This window comes from Pelodiscus sinensis, chromosome 17 (genome assembly GCF_049634645.1).
Source record: "Pelodiscus sinensis isolate JC-2024 chromosome 17, ASM4963464v1, whole genome shotgun sequence".
NCBI lineage: Eukaryota > Metazoa > Chordata > Testudines > Trionychidae > Pelodiscus > Pelodiscus sinensis.
Window position 1 is genome coordinate 3079229 of NC_134727.1, and position 19914 is coordinate 3099142.

Here is a 19914-nt window from a genome sequence, read left to right on the forward strand (position 1 = left end):
TGGTAATTTCTACTCCCATATCCTGTTTCCATTATCCACCCTGCCACCCCCACAAGCCTCCTCATTACTCTTATGAAAAACTCAGGCACTGTATCCGTTGAGGCGTTGGGCCAGCCATGCCTAGATTATCTTTAACCTCATGTAGCTGCATGGGCTTGTTCCTTATGTTCACCAGCAAGTGGAGCCAGAGAGTCACTTTTGGGGAGACAGCCTTGTCTTCAGTAACTCACTTGCTGTCAGAAGTCAGGGGACCTGACTTAAAAATGCCTTGCTTACAACGTAGGACATAAGCATAGCAAAGTGTCACAACGCTCTGAAAAATTGCCAACTTTCTCATTTTCACCATAAAATAAATCAATTGGAATAGAAGTATTGTACTTACATTTCAGTGTACAGTATATAGAGCAGCATGAACAAGTCCTTGTCAGAAAGTTTAATTTGCCCTTGCTTCTAACCCTAACCCTAACCCTAACCCTAACCCTAACCCTAACCCTAACCCTAACCCTAACCCTAACCCTAACCCTAACCCTAACCCTAACCCTAACCCTAACCCTAACCCTAACCCTAACCCTAACCCTAACCCTAACCCTAACCCTAACCCTAACCCTAACCCTAACCCTAACCCTTGCTTCACTAGTGCTTTTTATGCAGCCTGTTGGAAAACGAGGCAGGTATCTAGAGGAGTTGATGTCCCCCCCGTAGGCCTCTATGTACCCTCAGGGTCATAGGTACCCTAGGCTGAGAACCACGGCCTCTTTTGTGTGTGAACTGTGAATTCTATTTGCTGTCTTTGGGCCTGACCCAAACCCCATGTAGATGCTCGGGGACCTCATTGGGCTTTGATTCAGACCTTATTTCTCTCAGAGTCTGTCTACAGTGCAGTTTTTCCGGAAAAACTACACTTAAGTCCACACTGAAATTGTGTTCTTTGGACAGAAAGTCGAAAGAATGCAGGGGGTTTTCTGACAGAGGTAAACCTCTTTCTACAAGGAAGAAGCCTTTTTCTGAAAGAGCTATTTTGGAAAAAGGTGTGTGTGGACAGGGAAGAGGGGTTTTTTTAAAAGAAGAGGCCTCCAGGAAAAAGCACAGGTGCCCTGGTGACCACTCCAACTATAATAATCACAGCTCAAATGCGAGATAGCAGCCAATCAATGTGGATGCTATCTTTCGAAAAAGCACATCCCCTTTTCAGTGCGCTTTGGCAGTGTGGATGCTCTCTTTCGAAATAAGTGTTTCCGGAAGATCTCTCCTGGAAGAGCTTCTTACGAAAGAAGCCTGCAGTCTAGATTTAGCCTCAGAGATGATTCGTTAGTGACTTTAATGATTAAGGTTGGGCTTTCTAAAACTAGGTAAGGTAATTAAGCACCCCAGCATCACTGAAATATTCAAATACTATTTTCCAGTGTGTTTGGGGAAGCTATTTCGTGTGCATTGGAATTCCCCAATCTTGACTGCTTCTCGTCTGTGGACCTATAGCTACAGCAGCATGTGGCCGGGCATCCTTACATGTGATACCATTTTCCTGTAAATGCCCATTGTCTGTATATTGTCTGCCAGTGTTTACTTCTGCAAACTGCTGATCTCGACAAGTTCCAGTCCTGTTTGACTTCCTTTTTTCAGATCAAGAAAGAGGGGAAGAAAGGGCTGAGACGCAGACTCGTCTAGGAATGGCCAGTGCCTGTTTATCTCACAGACGTCTTCAGCTTCCCACGCAGCTTTGCAAAGACCCAGTCCCTGGGCTATGGATTGCCGGCGCAGCCACAGAACACGAGGGGCCGTGGTTCTCAGCCAAGGGTGAACCTGTCTGGGCGGGAAGGTGGCAGGGCATTCATCACTGGTGCGGGCTGCTGGTTTCATTTTCGTTCTCTGTGCTGCTCTTCCCAATGAATCATTGGGCTCTGAATGCGTCCCTACATGCCCCCACCGTGGGTACCTTCCTGCAGAGATCTCGGTTGTGCAGCAGAGCGACAGGCTCCAGTGTCTGCCCTCGCCTCAAAGCACCAGGTGCAGTTGTCTGGGCTGGCGCAGAGCCCAGCACCAGAGCAGGAGACGTCAGGGCAGCATCAAGAACCACACTGCACAGGTGAGCCCAGCCCTCCCCAGTCTGGGCAAAGCAGCCCCCCTCCAGTGCCTGGGGAGGAGGAAGTCTGCCTCTGGCTTGTTCTTCTTCACTGGCCCAGGCCTGTCAGCAGCGGGGGTGGAAATTACGCAGGGGCCCCGCGTTTCAATGGGGCCTCGAGCTCCTGGCTGCCCCCTTTGAATTGTTGTGGGAGCACCCCTCTGCGCGGCTCTGAGGGCTGGGGGGGAGGGCCCAGCACTGTGCTCTGGGCAATGCTAGGGATTGACTGCCCTTGGCCCCGCCCTTCTGCCCCAGGCTCCACCCCTTCCGGGGGCATGGAGCCAGGCCCCCCACCTTACCCCCGGGCCTGTGGTGGCCGTTGGCCCTGCTGCATTGGCCCTTTGAAGGCCCATGGCTCTGTGATCCCACTGGCAGTAGTTCTCAGCCTGGGATCAGTGCGCATTGACCTGGTTGGGGGGAACAGGGCTGGGAGGTGTCTGGGGGGGGGGTAGCAGGAGGTGCAGGGCTTGGGAGGAAGTGGTGACCCAGGGCAGGAGTGTGCAGAGGGGTTGGGCGGTGACGGTGGGCGTGGGGCTACAGGGGGTTGGGGTGTGAGAAAGGGGCAGCTCTGGCCGGGTGGCGCTTACCTAGGCAGCTCCCAGCCAGCAGCCCAATGGGACCCTCTGCCGGGCTCCCTGCCTGCCGCAGTCCTAGAGCTCCGAGTGATTGCTCCATGTGCCTCTCTGTGCCACTAGGGGGGGAGAGAATCTTCACGCACTGCCCCTGCCTCCAGCACAATCTCTCCACTCCCATTGGCTGCTTCCAGCCAACAGGAGCTGAGAGATTGTGATGGGGACAGGGGCAGCCAATGGGAACCAACCAATGGGAGCTGAGCGATTGTGCTGGGGGTGGAGCAGTATGCAAAGCTTGCCCCCTCAACTCGTGCAGAGAGCTCGAGCGGCTGCTTGTTCCTGCCTGAGGGTCCCAGTAGGTGGCCGTGGGCCGGATTGAAAGGCTTTGCTGGCCAGATTTGGCCTACGGGCCGGATCTTACCCACCCCTGCCTTAGTGAATGAAGATTTTCAGCGATCCGTATAAACATGTAGCTTTAAATGTATAAGCAACAGGAAAAAAAAGTGTTTCCATCTGGAAGTGCACAGACGAAAACCAACACAACCTCGGATTGTTGCATACGTAGCCGCTGCAGGCTGGCTTTGTTTTCGCGCCACATAAAAGCAGCTGTAAGTGGAAGCAGGGTCTGAATAAACTCTCCCTGACATCTAGCGATGAGCTGAGGAAAAGCATTTCAGGACCAGAGCTCGTCTGCACAGTCATGCCTCCTGGGCCTAGGCGTGTGGCCGGTTTGCCAAAAGGATGCCTTTGGCCTGGCGCTGGATTGCAGATCACGTCAGTACCGACAGCAGGGTAATTCAGTGCTATCCTTATCATGTGCATAAGGCAGCACCAAACAGCCAGGTGCAGAGGTGCACTCGCCCCGCCGACTGCTTGATGCCCCAGCCCTGTTCTGGGTGAGAGGAGAAGCCCTGTGAACACCCCTTGGAACTCAGGGTCTTTGCTAACCAAGGATCGCTACCTGTAAGTAGAGCGGAGTGAAGGGAAAACGGGGTGGTCAAAGGGTCATGCCTTTGTGGGATTGGCCCACCACTGTTGGGAAACTGAGGCAGAGGGCACTACCCAGCCTGCTGTGAGGCCAACTTCACTTGGGTTGTGTGAATTTCAATGTGGCTGTGGTGTTTTCCCAAACAAATGCTGGTTCCCTTTTCTCACGTTTTGTTCTCTTGTGTGATGCACAGATTTAGTGCTTCTGAGAGGGGAAGTGTTGGTTTTTAGAGGCGCTCCAGGGTGGTGGTAACTTTTCCCAGATTACTAGGTGGTGGCTCAAACTTGGTTCTGTTTGTGCTGTTAAGAGAAACCCCTAAATACCGAAGCCAGCGGTCATTGCTGCCAGTTTCCCTTGGCAGAAGGGTTACCTGAGCTTTTGGCTTCATTAACATCTCACAAGTTTAACAGCATTTTTATAACTTCTCATCAAATACAACGTGTAAATCCCAATTTTAAAATAAAACATTTGCAAACCTTAAAATACAATGGGTTTTCTGTCTGTGGCCTTACGCTAAAATAAGGGTTGTGTCTATCATTGTGGTTTTATGAGCCAGAACAAAAGTCTGGGCCTAGAGGGAACTGATCAGTTAGAAAGAGGGATTATGCTGTAATAATTGGTTCTAAAAATGTAACTTACCTGTGAGCTCAACTGTAAAACAGACACGTTATTTCATGAAATAGCCTGTAATAACGCATGCAAATGGCGGAGTTGCACAAGGAATGCACAAAAACGAGATCAGTCCAAACAGAAAGGCTCCTCGCACAATTCCAGGGCGAGGTTCACATCTTTTTGGTGCACAAGCAAAGTATAAGAGCAGCAAGCGGTGAACCAAAATTGGACAGTAGGGCTAATTGGAGGACAAAATAATGGGGGGCAGGGGCACCAGAAGGGGGAGCCAGGGAACTGTGGCGCCCCTCCCGACTGTTTGCCAGCTGCAAGAGTGGGGAAGAACGAGTGGGGGTGGGGTTTTAGGGGAAGAGGCAGTGTAGGCGTGGGGCTATGGGGAAGGGATGATGTGAGGGCAGGGACTTGCGGACAGGTCCTGGAGGGAATGGGTGGGGCTGGGGCAGGGTCTTGGGGGGAAGAGTCAGTGTAGGGCCACGATTTGGTGCTCGTGGCCCTCCCACTGTTAGAGACCTTCTGTCGCTCCTGCGGGAGGGGCTAGTCCACCTATGGCTCACATTTTGGATCCTTAAAGAAAAAAAATTGGGGGAGAAAAACTTGACTACTGGAGGGAGCTTCGTCCTCATGGGTGCCACCCTACTATGTCCTGGGACTCAGGGTCTTTGTTATCCTAAGCCGAAAAAATGTCCCAAGCAGACTGGGCCAAAAACCCCAAGCCAAATGACATTGTAAAACTTTCCCTGCCCCTCCCCACCAGCCTGTCCTTTTCCTTCCCCACCTTTCCTTCTGTGTGTAACCCTTCTGCCAGGTAGCGCCGGCAACAGCCAGGTCTGGGCTCAATATCTAGGGGTTCCTTTTCATCCATCTCGAGCCCCCACCCAATAGCCTGGGAAATTCACACATCCTGGGCACCTCCGAGAGGCAAGGCTTCCCCATTCACACACTCAGAGTCTGAGCATAGAAAAGAATTGTTTAATGAGAGAGAGAGAGAGAAGTAACATGGCATTAGCCTAGGAAAACACCATACCCAGAGTTCATAACCAACCCATGCATGAACAGCCCAGCTCAAATGGATTGATCAATGTCCTTTGCCTCTCAGGGTCACAAGTCCAGCAATGGACATGTCCCATTCACATGCCCAAGCTTTCTCCGTACCCCACTCACAGTAGCTGCCCATGGTCAGGGCAGATCAGAGTTCAGAGGTGATTTTCAGCGCTCACCTCCCACCCTTGGGGGAGGTGGGGATAGGAGGCATCTCACCCACTCAGTTGGCCTCTCGCTGCTGCTCCTGTCAGCCACTCCCGCCAGCTGCCCCGCTGGCTGCCTACCCCTGTTCCTGCCACCCACCTGCCAGCTGCTCCCGCCAGCTGCCCTGCTGGCCGCCTGCTCCTGCCAGGACCGCTTGTTTCCACCAGCTGCTGCTTCCACAATGGGTCTGGCTTTGGGCTAAACCTAGTGATTCCAGCTCTTTGTCAGTTTCTCAGTGATTTCAGCTCTTGGCCCACCACCTAGGCTGGCTATCACTGGAATAATATTTCAGAATAACTAAGACCGCTTATGGAGTCTGTTTTAAGTCTATCCTTAGAACAGCAGGGGAGGCAGGGGGAGGTTGAACCAGTCTTACAGCTGACACCTGGAGAGCATGTAGCTGCTGGTTCGAACTTCTTCCCTCTCCCTCCCCCCATCCAGTTCACTTGAGTCTGGAAGGGGGAGGCTTGTCCATCCAAGACTCTTATCAATGGTGGTGTCTCTCCTGCAAGCACTGATGTCATATTTTACAATTCCTACATTTAGGGTTAACATGGTTTGTGACCCCACAACAGCCAAATTAGTTACAATACACTGCATTCCATTCCAACAATTGACCATCCATCAGGCCTATAGCATTGGCTGAACTGGATTTACACAACCACCCCTAGGATCTCTTTCCCATTCCAACATGAGCTGTATTTACATATCAAAAGTTGATTAACTTGCAGGGCTAAATGACTGAGTGAGCATAACCACACCCAGGGCTCCTTTCCCTTTTCAGCTGGCTGCATTGGAAGCAGTGGTTCAGACCCTGCTTACATGGGTAAGCAGAGTCTGGCTTAGCCAGTCAAGCGAGTCAGAAGGTAAATTTTGCAACATGGCTGTGCCCTAGAACCAAACCGATGCAATGCCCGAAAGAGTCAAATGCTGCTAAAAGTTTGCCAGGTCCCAAAGTCTGGTAAAACTACCAGTGTTTTTCCAGCAGTAAAAGTTGCAAGTAACAATCCACCGCAGAGACGGAAGTGGCATTTTTGATCTTTGCTGCTCTGTGCTTTCCCCTCTGTGTTTCTTTGTCTTCTAGGGAATAGGATGGAACTTTAACAGCTTCTGCATTGACAGCTCAAGGCCCTATCAACTAATTCCCCCCGCCCCCTTAAATCCCCTGTTATTGTAATCTTTAATACCATCTAGCAGACTGTCCATCAGGGTTGTTTTAATCTGAAAACCTCTCCAGCTAAAATGTAAACAACCCCAAATGTAGTTTTAAAAGCCTGTCTTAAAGTGTTTGGAATGTAAGAGTTTACTCTTCCTATGTATTCTAACAGAAAAGGATTTTTAATGGTATTTTTGCCATGGTACTAAGCAAACTGAAGTCTTGGCATCCGAAACCCAAAATCTTGTTTAACGTTAAACAGTGAGGCTACGTCTACACTGGCCCCAAATTCCGGAAAAGGGATGCAAAGCAGGTAAGTCAGCATAGGGAAATCCGCGGGGGATTTAAATATCCCGCACAGATTTATATAAACATGTCCGCCGCTTTTTTTCCGGCTTGGGGAAAAGCCGGAAAAAAGCATCTAGACTGGCGCGATCCTCCGGAATAAAGCCCTTTTCCGGAGGATCTCTTATTCCTACCTGAAAGTAAACTCTTACATTCCAAACACTTTAAGACAGGCTTTTAAAACTGAAAGTAGGAATAAGAGATCCTCCGGAAAAGGGCTTTATTCCGGAGGATCGCGCCAGTCTAGATGCTTTTTTCCGGCTTTTCCCCAAGCCGGAAAAAAAGCGGCGGACATGTTTATATAAATCTGCGGGGGATATTTAAATCCCCCGCGGATTTCCCTATGCTGACTTACCTGCTTTGCATCCCTTTTCCGGAATTTGGGGCCAGTGTAGACGTAGCCTGACAGTGTTGTGTTATCTCTTTTGGCCCATGTAATCCATCTAATTTAACACAGCAGTTTTGGTCCCCACAATGGGGCCTAACGGGTTAATACATACCTAGAAGCTAATATCTTAGCAAACACGCAATTGGTTTTAAAGCGGATTTTAAAACAATAGTTTTAAACATCTTTACATGTGTTACGCTAGTTATGCTAATAAGCAACAAAGCAAAACCATTACTGCTTGTACTTTAAAAAAAGCTAACAGTTGTTTTAAACTAAAGAAAAACATTATTTTAAATTTTTGAACAAATGCTTTGATTTGTTTCCTTTTTCCCCTTTATTTTAGGAGTTGTTTGTATAGACTGCAAACACGTTAAAGGTTTAATGCAAAAGCATTTTTTTAAGAGGGCAAGTAGTAAAATAGTGTTTTAAATTGTTAATCTTTTACTGAAATAACATCTCAAATTACCCCCCTGTGGTAACAAAATGCCCACTTAATTAAAAGCTGATACTGCATTAACGATACAATACATTTCAAGCCACCAAAATTTATTGCAACACCAAACTTTACTTGCAACCCCAGGGAGCCAGAAGCTGCATTTTTGACATTTGCTGTTCTTTTCTCTCCCCTTTGTGTGTCTTTGTCATATTTTGTCTTCTGGGGAACAGCTCGTTTCAACTAACTTCTTTTCTTCCTTCTAAAATCTCTTTCCAGCTAGAGGAAAAAGAAATCGGTTGCAGAAATAAGTTTCACTTGCTATTGTATAATTAAAATGCTGTGACTGGGTGTGTCTGCTTGCTGCAGATGTCTCATGAGATGGAAAGACCCAACGTCCAAATCCACCCCCTCCTCCCCAAACCTCGGGAGAGAAGGGATTACTACATGGCCTACCTCGTCATGGCCGTCTGCGTCTTTATCCTGTACCTCCTAGAGCATCCCTGGAACTATATGGCCGAGTATCTCACCCTCCACGTCACGGCCCAGCTGATCAGCGCACTGCTCAAAGGGTTTTGCAGCTTTGCCGAAGAGATCTGGCACGTGTCATCCAGGTGACTGAGTTTCCAGCCCTCTGCTCTTGAGAGCCATGCTCCGGATGATGCTTGTAAATGGTGCAGCAATGAAGGGAAGGAACTAATCCTGGGGGAGGAAGGCAGGTGCCTGCTTCCTACTAGCGATGTAGGAGCTGTAAAGGAATCCAAAGAGGCATAAGCTTTGCAATCTGGTCTCTGCGGTGGTTTCCCATTCGCCCTCTCTTCTGTCTGTTGACGTCCCTCAGGTTTCTTTCCTTGGTCCCTACCTCTCCTCTCTTGTCCCTTTTAGCAGCTCTGCAGATGCCCTACCCATAATACTCAGGCAGGAAGATGCAAGACTATTAAGTCTCGTGCCCCTGTCCCACCCGCTATGGGGGCTCTGCCGGAGACGTCTCTGGAGGGCTCTCTCACGCATTCCTGGGGAGGGTCAGGGTCTGCTTCCTTCCAGCCAGGTTCATGTCTAAACCCACTAGGTCTCAGATGTCCCTGGATGTCACGTCACCTCAGTGAAGCCAGGCTGCCCAGGCCTGCTCCAGCTGAGGTAACCCCTCCCCCCCGGCCGCCATTGTGGGGTCTCCGTAGTAACAGCACCCCATGGGGGGGCCGGATTGCCTTCCCCAGGAAACTCTCCAGCACGGGCGTGTGCGCAGGGGGGACTATGTCACTGCCCCAGCGTGGGCCCATGTGCACCCTGCTGGCCAAGCCCCAGCCATTTCGAGGGCCCCTGGGTGGGGGATCAGTGCGGTGGGGTCTCTCCTCAGGGCAGTGGGGCGCTGGGCCTGGAGAGCTCTCTGTGTGCACAGACTGACCTGTCTCCTGGTCTCTCTTTCCCTTAGACACCGCGGCAGCTGGAGGAGGGTGGTGAGCGCTTGCCTGAGCCCCAGCCTGCACTACCACATGCCCCTGCTGCTGGTCAGCGGCTTCGCCTGCAAGGCCCTGTTCAGCGGGAGCTGTCTGCAGCTCTTCCTCAAACTGATCCTCGCCTGCCTTTGCCATCTCCTCAACTTCACCTTCGGGCTTCAGGTGAGGGCGGGACAGCCCAGTCCCCACGGCCCGGCAATGCGCCCGCTGCTCTCCAGAGAGTGTCAGGCCATCCCGGGGGCCTACGCCAGGCGGCCTCCCCACTAGCGGACAGGCCGTGTATGGCACTTTCGGAGTTACTGGTCCCGGGGCGGGGTCTGTGCCCCGGCCACTGAAACAGTCTGTGCACCGCGTTTTCTGCACCATTCTGCGTGTTTTATTTGTCAGAATCACACCAGTTTCAGTTCGTTTGCTTGTTCATTTCACAGTGCCCCTCAGCAAGTGTGTCAGGAGCACACAGACACCAAAAAGGGTTGAGGAAATCGGTTTTGACAAACAGATCCCGTACTGGGCACATTGACACAGAACTCTGAGTGATTCTCATGTAAACTGCAAGACCGAAGTGTGTTTCCCGCGCCTCTCGGGAGCAGCGCGGAGTCAGGAGTAACAGAGGATGGGAGGGGGTGGGGAGTCGTTGCTGAGAAGGAGCCTGGGGGTGAGCTTGGAGCGGTTTGGGGTGAGGGTGGGAAAAATATGGAAAAGGTTCTTTTTAGGAGGAGGGATTGGTGGGGATTTCCTCCATGCAGACGCTGGCTGACCCCCAGCCTCTCCCATGTGTCCTTGCACCCCATGTTCACGTGTCCCTCCATCTCTACTCAGACACCCTCTCTCCCCGCCCCATGCCACCTTCATGTCCCTGTGTGTCTCTGAGCCCCCACTCAGCCATCTCCTGCCCCTGTGTGGCCCTACACCCCTCCCCTCTCTCTATGAGGCCCTGACCGTCCTCCCCTCCAAGGCCCTGCACTTCCATTCCCATTCAATCTCGGTCCCCATCTGTCTTCCCCACCCACCCTTATGAGCCTCTGCCTGTGTTCCTGTATCCCAGCTGCCGACCTGGCCCGGGATGCTATGAGGAAGTCGGGCTTTTTCTCTGCCCGGCTGCTGCTCTGTTCTAGCACCATAGCGCCTGCTGGTGGGCAAACGGCAGAATCGCTGCAGCTTTGGAGAAGCCCTTTTCCGAAATAACAGCGCGTGCAGCAGATGCAGTGGCCTAGAACTCCCCCAGCGTAGGGGGGGAGCCTGGGTTCCTTGGCTCACATCATGGACTCAAGCTTTGAGGTCCCAAAGTGCTACCAGTGGTGACCTTTCCCGAGAAGACTCAGTGCAGCTGCACATGGGAATTGCACCAACTGACTCTCACCAGTTTCTCAGTGAATTTTGTGAAATGGCTGCGGCCCCGCCGGGAGAGGCTGCTCTGAAGCACCGCGCAGCTCGCTCCCGCGGCCTCGTCAGACGTCGGCTTAGGAGCAAAGGAACACTGCGAATGAAGACAGCTCACGTGGCGGGGGGGTGCTAGTATCGAGGGTGGGCTGTGCATCTGCCACGGCTGTGACAATCACTGGCACTACCGAGCATTATCACTGGTAATAGTTCATTACAACAGAGCCTTCTTCAGGGTGAGATCTCAGCGGAAGACACGCCTGGGTCCTTTATACCTGGACTTGGACAAGCCCGGAGGAGTCCAGTCCTGCAGCACCGAGGGCGGAGAGCTGAGCTGTGAGGTCAGGCCCTTCCCTGATGTCTCGGGAGGCTGGGCAGGGATGGTTTCCCTCTAGCCTGTTTGCCAGGAGCTGGGAATGGGCACTAGAGAGTGGTTGATGGTTACTCGCTCTGTTCGTTCCCTCTGGGGCAGCTGACATTGGGGCAGGATATTGGGCTAGATGGACCTTCAGTCTGACCCGTCTTGTGGGTTAATCTGGACAAGGAAGAGCTGGGTTTGATCTGAGGAAACGCCGACTGTATGGCGAGCAAAGCTGAGGCCCAGGTTCCCAGGGGAGCCCCCCTCATTGGAGGTTTGTAGGAGCAGGGGGCTGGCTTTGATGACCTCTCGAGGATACACGCACGGTCTCCGCATGCTGCTCGTCTCGCAACGGAACCATTTTAGAAGCCTCGACGCAGCAGAATTCCTTTCGTTAGCACAGCCCATTAATATTGGATGCGTCGGCCGGGTACTGCCATCCATCTCAGCAGGGCAGCCTGCTAACGATTCAATCCGACTTGCTCTTAATGAGCACGGCCACCCCAGGTTCCAGCACCGCCCGGACCCCCGCCGAACTCCCACGGCATTCGAATGCTCCATGTTTAAACCTGTCACTCACGCCCGTGCTCGGGAGGAGGGCCCTCTGTAACCGCTGTCCCCAAAGGGTTAATTCACGGGCGTGCTGCAGGCTTAAAGCTGTTCTTTGTTCTCCGTCGGACCAGCGTACGTCCCGGATAATTCTTATGGCTTCTGGAGGGCTACTTTCAATCGATGTGCCACATTCAAGGGTTAGAACACCTGCCTTAGAGTAATAGACTCCCGAAAGCTCCGTCTAATTAGCTTAGCAAAGAGAAGCCTAAATGGCGAGTTGATTACACTCCGTAAGTACTTCCACAGGGAGCAAACATTGAATAATTGTGTCTTCGACCTAGCAGAGCAAGTAATAGAAGATTTGGTAGCCGGAGGTTGAAGCTACCGGAGATAAGGCACACCTTTCTAATGGTGAAAATAATTAACCCCTGGAACAATTCACCAAGCATTCAGTAGCTTCCCCATCACTGACAATGCTAAATCCAGACGAGGTGTTTCCTCTAAAAACTCTGTTCTAGGGCAAGTTTAGGGAGGGTTCCCTGGTCTGGGTTATACAAGACGCCAGATTAGATGAGCGCTGTGATCCATTCTGGCCTTGGAATGTAAGGGACCATCAGAGAGCGGAGTTTGGCCCATGATGAGATATAGAGACCCTTACAGAAGTTTTGAACTGAGAGGAGCAAAAAGGAGATCTGGGACCCGCCTAGGGATTCGGACACCCAAACTATATAATGCGCTTCTGGGATTGTCACCTGTCTGTGTGTTACGCTACAGCTTAGACTGTTGAGTCAGGGTGAAATGAAAGACACAGCTACAAGTTCATTTGTTTAGAGCAGTGGTTCTCAACTCGTTTCAGTCCACGGACCACCAGGCCAATCAACACATTTTCGTGGCCCACCTCCTTTTTGAGACATAATAAAAAAGAGCAGACAACGAACATTTTGGCTTGAAATTTATTTCTTACTAACAGATTTTTGGATTCTCTTCTCACTCACAAGCTTTTCAATGTTTGGAGCGGTACTTGCTAATGCACAATGAATATCGTTTTCCACTGCAAGCCCATTCCTCTGTTTGGACTTAACGTGCAACAAACACGAAAATCCAGTCTCTCACATATGATGCAAATGGCAAAAGAAATCTGACTGCTTGTGCTGACAGATTTGGGTAACTCCTGGTCATGCTGGCCCAAAATTTCTCTATGGTAGACTGCTGGTACACGTCTTGAGCCGCAAAATCATTTTTCAGATCCAAGAATTCCTCCTGCAGATCCTCTGGAACACTATTAACATCTGTTGTAAATGGATTCCTGATGAAAGATAATCCACCCCTTCTCCTGACCACCTCCGGAAAGTATCGTTGGAATTGGTCTCGTAGCTTCCGTAAATGATCGAGAATTTGCGTCCGAATGGCTTCCTTTTCTCCGAGCATGGCATCCACAAATGGAAATTGAACCAAATTATTGCCTTCGACTCTTACGATCCAGAGTTCTAATTTGTCAAGAATAACCTTGATGATGCTTTGGTGAGAGAACAGATTTGCACCTTTCTCTTGCAGCTGAAGATTCAGTTTGTTCAAGATTCCAAAAATATCGACAAGATACGCAAGTTCTAAATTTGACTGCGTCAGCACATTTCGGAATTCCTCTTTCCCTTGAGCCTGGAGAAATAAATCCAACTCCTCTCTCAATTGAAAAACTCTGTTGAGTACATTCCCTGCTGACAACCACCATACAGAAGTCTAGAACAGCAACACATCAAAGTCGGAATCCATGTCCAGGCAAAATCTTTTGAACAGCCCGGTGTTCAGAGCCAATGATTTGATGTGATTCACCACTTTCACCAACCCTTTGAAAACGGCGTTCAGTTGATCAGGCAATGTTTTTTATGCCAAAGCTTCCCTATGAATGAAGCAATGAACTCCGGTTACCATAGGCGCGCGCTGTTTCACCAGAGTTTGGAAGCCTGATCTTGAGCCCAGCACGGCAGGTGCACCATCAGTGTGACACCCACAAGATTTACCCAATCCAGACCATGTGCTTCAAAGACATTGTTAACCATTTCCATCACAACCTGAGCCTTTGTGGTGGTACCAAGAATCTTACAAAAAAAAAACTCGTCTTTGAAGTCAACCATGTATCGTGTGAACACCAATAGCTGCGAGCACAATGAGAGCTTATTCCGCAGCTAATTAGCATGCAGCGGTTTCTTGGCGGTAGACACAGACTCAGGGCCTGCTTACAATTTATGGAGTCCCACGCAACTGAAGATGCCCCCCCCCCCCGCCCGCGACTTCTGTGAGCTGCACTGGGACTTCCCTCCATGCCCCCACCCGTGCAGCTTCTACCAGATCTTGGGGGTTTTCCTGAGGCTGGAGCGGAGCCGCTGGGGATGAGAGCTCCTCTCCACTCCCAGGCTAACAGGAGGAAGCCCTCAGTTAGTGGCTGGCAGAGAAGGGGCCAGGAGAAGCCCTGGCAAGTGAGAGCAACCGGGGGAGGGCCGGAGAGGACCAGGCAGCAGAGGTGACAGGGCCGTACTTAGGCATACAAGGACACACAGCTGTGATGGGGCTCCAGAAAATGTGGGGCACTCAATTTTCAGGAGCCCCTATGCAGTCACATATTTTGCATATGCCATGGGATGACCCTGCACAGACCATGCAGATGAGGGATCAGGCGACCACACGGCCTTCCAGCCTCTGGTCCACCCTAAAATGATCAGCCCCTCGGGTGGCTGTGAGCATCTCCAGCAGGGTGCTTGCAGTCGGGAGTTCTCTTAGCCCTCAGCATGGTGTACGGCGGGCAGAGACGCTACAGAGCGCGTGATCAGAACTGGGCCCGCTCTGTGATGTGGAGGCGCAGTCAGCAGTGGGTGTGGGAGGACATCCCGCTCAGCTCGCGGGATGGGTGAGTGATGGCATTTCTTCCTTCAATCCGCAGCGCCCCTCCGCCGTGGAAATGTCTGAAATCTGCGAGAAGAACAACCGCAACGTGGCCCACGGACTAGCCTGGTCTTACTACGTGGGCTACTTAAAGTTTGTTCTGCCGCGTAAGTGACCGTTCCCCTGTTGACCTGGGAATACAAAATATTCCGTAATAAAACTCCTCCTTTGCTCACATTAAGGGAGAGCCAAGTAGCAAGTCACAAAGCTGCCACCCTCAAATCATTCCTCTCTGCTCCATGTTCTGTTCCTTGAAGGCCTCAAAGACTTGATCAGCGAGTTCAACCGAGACAATAAGAATTTGCTGGCATGCAAAGAGACCTGGAAATTGCACATCCTGCTCCCACTGAGCTGCGAGATCTACAATGACCTGGAGAAGGCGGACAGCCACATCCAGTACTGTAAAGACCTCCCGGAGCTGGTGCTGGACCGGGCTGGCACTAAGCGGAGAGTCTACAAACAGAGCATCTATGGAGTTATGGGAGAAGACAAAAAGGTACGTTTCTCGCCACGCGTCTCTAGCGGGAGAGCCACAAGGAGGACGATGTGAGCTGAGATGGGCCTGGGAGACACAGTTTAGCTGTGGATCCAAACTCCCCGAAGGGTTGGGAAATTCAGGTGCAGGATTTTGGTTTGGGCCCATCTCTGGCCAGAAGACGTGGCTAGTGTAAAAGTGGCCGTGCTCCCAGACGGTGACATGTTCCCTGTGAGCTGTGCACTTGGGCAGCCTCTCAGGAGTGATTCCAATGCTGCCGAGCTGATTAGCGGAGCGCCCACTGCTAGGTTGGTTTCTACTGGTGGTGCACATTCGCACATGCCCCAAAATTATTCCTCACATTGATGGAAAAGATTAGCAGGAACGTTGTTGGAGACCCTCCAACGGGCTAGTTCAGGACAGCATCCAGCAGTTGGGATGGATAGAAGCACATGCCTCTGCATAGCCCTGGGATTTACACCAGGCCCCTCCTTGGAGCTCGGCAGGAAAATCCCACTTTACTTAGCTGGATGTAAACCCTCTGTGCAGCAGTAAACCCAGCTACAGCCAGGAGCAGACTGACCTTGTTGTACTGGCAGCAACAGTCATGGGCTTATACCCCCTGCAGCAGGATACGGCATCCCTCTCCCAGCTTCTCCCCCCCCAAATCAGTACACACTCTGCCCATCTGATCACTGTCCCTGATTCCCTCTCCCTGTTCTAATCTGCCTCCGGCTGTGCAACGTACAGGCAGAGTGAATTTTGTAACGTGGTACTACACCACTGTGGGTTCAGCTCTGGCAGCTACAGTCTGAGATGGAATTAAGGGGAAGTCACCTCTGCTACTTTCTTTAGAGTTAGAGTCTCTCGGCACACATCAAGACCAAGCGTACTGGCAAGGCCAGATTAAGCAGGGGGCTAGCTGGGCAGCTGCCTGGGGCAGCCACCTATGGGGGGGCACCTGATTGAAGTGGTAAGGGGGGCCGCATCAGGTGCGCATGCCTGGGAGCGCAGCGCCCCGTACCCGTCAATCAGGTGCCGCGCGCCCGCTGCCCAGGGTGCAAGAATGGCTCGGGCCGGCCCTGCATACAGGCGACCTCTCTAGTCTGGCAACATCCCGTCTGGCAGGACTGAGTGAGCTGCATGTCCACTGAGCTTGGGTGTGGCTAAGTTTCCCGGGGTCCCATAAAGTCTGTTTACAGCTGCCAGTCCTGGCTCTCAGCGTTCTGTGCTAATTTCCCCCTAAAAATAATCTAAAGGTCTAGAGAACATGAGCTGTGAGGGAAGCCTGACAAAATTGGGCTTGTTTAGTTTGGAAAGGAGAAGACCAGGAGGGGACATGAGAGCCGTTTTAAAGTACCTAAAAGGGTGTTACAAGGAGGAGGGAGAAAAACTGTTCTCCTTGGCCTCTGAGGATAGGACAAGAAGCAATGGGCTTAAACTGCAGCAAGGGAGGTTCAGGTTGGACGTTAGGAAAAAGTTCCTCACTCTCAGGGTGGTTAAACACTGGGATAAGTTGCCCAGGGAGGTTGTGGAATCCCCATCTCTGGAGATATTTCAGAGCAGGTTGGACAGACACCTGTCCGGGATGGTCTAGACGGTGCGTGGTCCTGCCGTGAGGGCAGGGGACTGGACTCGATGACTCTCGAGGTCCCTTCCAGTTCTAGTGTTCTAGGATTCTAAGCACCCAGCGAGCAGGGGCAGTGCTGGTAATGCTGCTGGACAGTACTGTCCTCCTGTGGGCCGGCAAATTCTCTGCCTCAGCATCGGTCAGGTCCCCAGGGTGCCGGTCTAGAGAGGTTCGACCTGTGTTGGCCAACAGACATTCACAAGCTCAAGGTCGCATCTTATGTACAAGTTTGATTCCAGGGTTGCAGTGAGGGTTCTGAGTACCCAAGCCTACAGAAATTGAATCCAGACCTGTGCACAGGTTGCAATTAATACTCACATCCCTAACAGCAGTGCTAGGGTCTGATGGGCTGGGTCATCAGGAGAGGGTTGGCTTCTGCTGGTGTCTCTCTGAGGGAATTCAGTTTTCTTGTTCTTGGGCAACCCCTTGTATAATGTGATTCTGCCTGTACCTACAATCTGCACATGTCCATAAACGTGTCAACCTGCTTTTCTTTATTGGTCTGGGTTCCCTGGAAACTTAAGGGACCCTGATTTTCTTCAGACCGTGTGAGTTCTCTTTATTCTTGCTAGCTCCGATACACAACCTCAGTCCCGTGGTTATGTCTGAGAGAGTACGTTTATGAGCTAGTATTAGTCTTCTGGGTCATTCGATGCAATATTGATGCCTCTTGTCCCGTAATCCTTGGGCATTAGGTTATTTCTCGGTCCCTTGTGTTATCATCGCTTGTGTCCAAGGCCCAAAAGAGCTAAGCTAAACCCTTGCTGACCTCAACCTACAGGTTCTTGTGTTTCAGCTTGTCTCACTTACGTCTAACGCTTAGGCTACGTCTACACTGGCCCCTTTTCCGAAAGGGGCATGTTAATTTCAGAGGTCGTAATAGGGAAATCCGCGGGGGATTTAAATATCCCCCGCGGTGTTTAAATAAAAATGTCCGCCTCTTTTTTCCGGCTTTTAGAAAAGCCGGAAAAGAGCGTCTACACTGGCCCCGATCCTCTGGAAAAAGCGCCCTTTTCCGGAGGATCTTATTCCTACTTTTTCCGGAGGATCGGGGCCAGTGTAGATGCTCTTTTCCGGCTTTTCTAAAAGCCGGAAAAAAGTGGCGGACATTTTTATTTAAACGCCGCGGGGGATATTTAAATCCCCCGCGGATTTCCCTATTACGACCTCTGAAATTAACATGCCCCTTCCGGAAAAGGGGCCAATGTAGACGAGCCCTTAGTTCCTCTAAAAACTGATCAAGCGTACACTGGTATATGGTGTTCCCTGTAAGCTGTGTGCTTGTGCAGCCACCCAGGAAAGAGACACATGCCGCCCGGCTGATTATCAGAGCACCCACAGCTAGGTTTGTGTTTCTACTGATGGTGCACATTCACACATGCCTGGGTGCACACACAAAAATTTATTCTGCACACAGATGGACAAAATTTGCATATAGCTGGAAAAGATTAGAGGAAACATTGCTTGTGTAACCCTATGAATTGACTGTAGCACACAGCGAGTACCTGTGATGCAGCAGATGGGTTAATAACATCCCGTGCCCATGGCTTTGGCGACCAGCCCACCCCGTGCTCAGGAGCAGGCAGAGGAAGCAGCTGTGGGGAGTCTGCTGGGTGAGCTTGTCTGGGGGGATTCACACAAGGCCCCCACAAGCCTTGCTCTGGCAGCACTGTGCAGAGAAGGGGCCCACAGGGTCTGGGATTCCCAGGGAGGGAAGGAGGGAGGAGGGGGCCGCTTTGCCGTGGTCTTGGTCCGGCTGGGGTAAAGCCTGCACGTCTCCCTCTCCCGCCCCGCCAGCTGAGTTACTGCGTTGTGGAGTACGCCACCCCGCTGCAGTCCCTCTACGCCATGTCCCAGGACGAAAGCGCCGCCTTCAGCCGGCAGGACCGCCTGGAGCAAGCCCAGCTCTTCTGCAGGACCTTGGAGGAGATCTTACAGAGCTCCAAGGAGTGCGCGGGCTGCTACCGCCTCGTTGTGTATGAGGGTGAGGCATGGGGGGGTCTCACGGGGAGGAGACACCCTGGGGTCCTCTCCATGCCCTGATCCTTGGGGGCCGGAGCTCACCGTGGCCTCAGGCGCATGCCCAGCCCTGCAGCTCGTGTCAGAGCCGTCCCGTCATCTCACAGGTGCTCCCTGCTGTTTACGCGGGGGGCCCCGCGTCCAACTTTCGACAGAACACCAGGTCGAAAGGGGACCCTGGGGCCACGCCCATTTGCACTTTCTCTTTCACGTTTCTCTGCCGGGGAAGGTATTACACGTGTGCGAGGAGATTTTTTTCCCCACTGCCTCTCTTTTTTACACGTGTTCTCCCATTTTCCACAGGGGAGGAGAACTTAAAATGGGGCAGGAGGGTTCCCACCCGAAGGAAAATGCTCAACCTGTCTTTGAGAAATTCGTCAGTAAATGAACAATTTCCGCCCGTTGCGGTGGGGAGGGACAGCTGTGAGAAATTTTTCCTTTCAGTCCAAGGTTGTTTTCTTTCCCCTCCCGTCCCCCGAATGTTGGGCTGGAGAAAGCATCAGGCAGGTCGACATTTCACCCCTTCTTTTAGACGCCAGCCAGCTGGTCCCACGTCACGTGGCTGGCTGAGCTGGCGGACGCCAGGAGCCAAGCGGCGATCCTTACAACACCCCCACATCCGCTGTGTGAGGCGAAAAGCCCACCTCCCCTCGCCCATCCTGGCGCCGGCTCCCTGCCTCCGCCTGTGTCCCAGCCACGCCAGCGGGCCTCACCGAATGGGCGTGGGATGCCAGCGCAGCAACGGTTCCTCGTTTTGCCGAAGGGCTTGGGGACTTCGCTTGCTGGGGGCTCGGCTCTCCTTGGATTCCAGCCCATGGCAGCTGGTCGGGTTTGTTTCCCGATTTGTTTTCCAGACTCGGGAGACAGCAACAGCCATTTCCTGTCGAAGGAGCTCCTCCGGCACATCCGGCAGCAGCACCTGGAGGAATACGCCATGTGCAATGGGAGCCACCAGCCCGCCACGTTCCTCTCAGAAGAGCCCGTCATCATGATCAGCAACTCGGAGCTACCTGGGCCTCTGCGGAGCGACGGCTTCTGAGCCATGCGGCAGGACTGGCAGGTTCCTCCCGCTGCACGCTGCAAGGAAAACACCGAGACAGGGCGACATCCTGGCTTCATTCCTCCCTCCCTGGTACGAGCCTCTCTCCTCAGGCTTGTAACTGGGGTTTTGTTTTGAGAATAAAAGTTCTTTCTTTTTGTTATTAACCTGGTATTGGTTCATTTCTGTGC

The 19914-nt window shown here is 51.9% G+C and overlaps 1 protein-coding gene across 7 annotated transcripts; it reads left to right on the forward strand.

Annotated features, from left to right (window-relative positions):
• Positions 1–1799: 1799 nt before the first annotated feature.
• STING1 (stimulator of interferon response cGAMP interactor 1) lies at positions 1800–19890 on the forward strand. Of its 7 annotated transcripts, XM_075900111.1 has the most exons (9): positions 1948–2083; positions 3517–3654; positions 8246–8490; positions 9309–9495; positions 14559–14667; positions 14818–15056; positions 18463–18649; positions 18988–19107; positions 19539–19890. In XM_075900111.1, the coding sequence occupies exons 3-9, from the start codon at positions 8246–8248 to the stop codon at positions 19721–19723; spliced, it is 1272 nt and encodes a 423-aa protein (XP_075756226.1). In that variant the 5' UTR covers positions 1948–2083; positions 3517–3654; the 3' UTR covers positions 19724–19890. The 7 variants fall into 7 exon arrangements, with proteins under 7 accessions (XP_075756229.1, XP_075756226.1, XP_075756225.1 ...); XM_075900110.1 differs by lacking the exon at positions 3517–3654 and having other exon boundaries at positions 1951–2083; XM_075900113.1 differs by lacking the exon at positions 3517–3654 and having other exon boundaries at positions 1977–2083; positions 8156–8490.
• Positions 19891–19914: the final 24 nt, after the last annotated feature.

Bases quoted from the DNA above. Each gene is read 5' to 3' on its own strand.
- STING1 (XM_075900111.1), top strand. From the start codon at position 8,246: ATGTCTCATGAGATGGAAAGACCCAACGTCCAAATCCACCCCCTCCTC. The intron at 9,496-14,558 runs GTGAGGGCGGGA...TTCAATCCGCAG, and splicing joins ACTTCACCTTCGGGCTTCAG to CGCCCCTCCGCCGTGGAAAT. The intron at 19,108-19,538 runs GTGAGAAATTTT...TTTGTTTTCCAG, and splicing joins TGCGGTGGGGAGGGACAGCT to ACTCGGGAGACAGCAACAGC.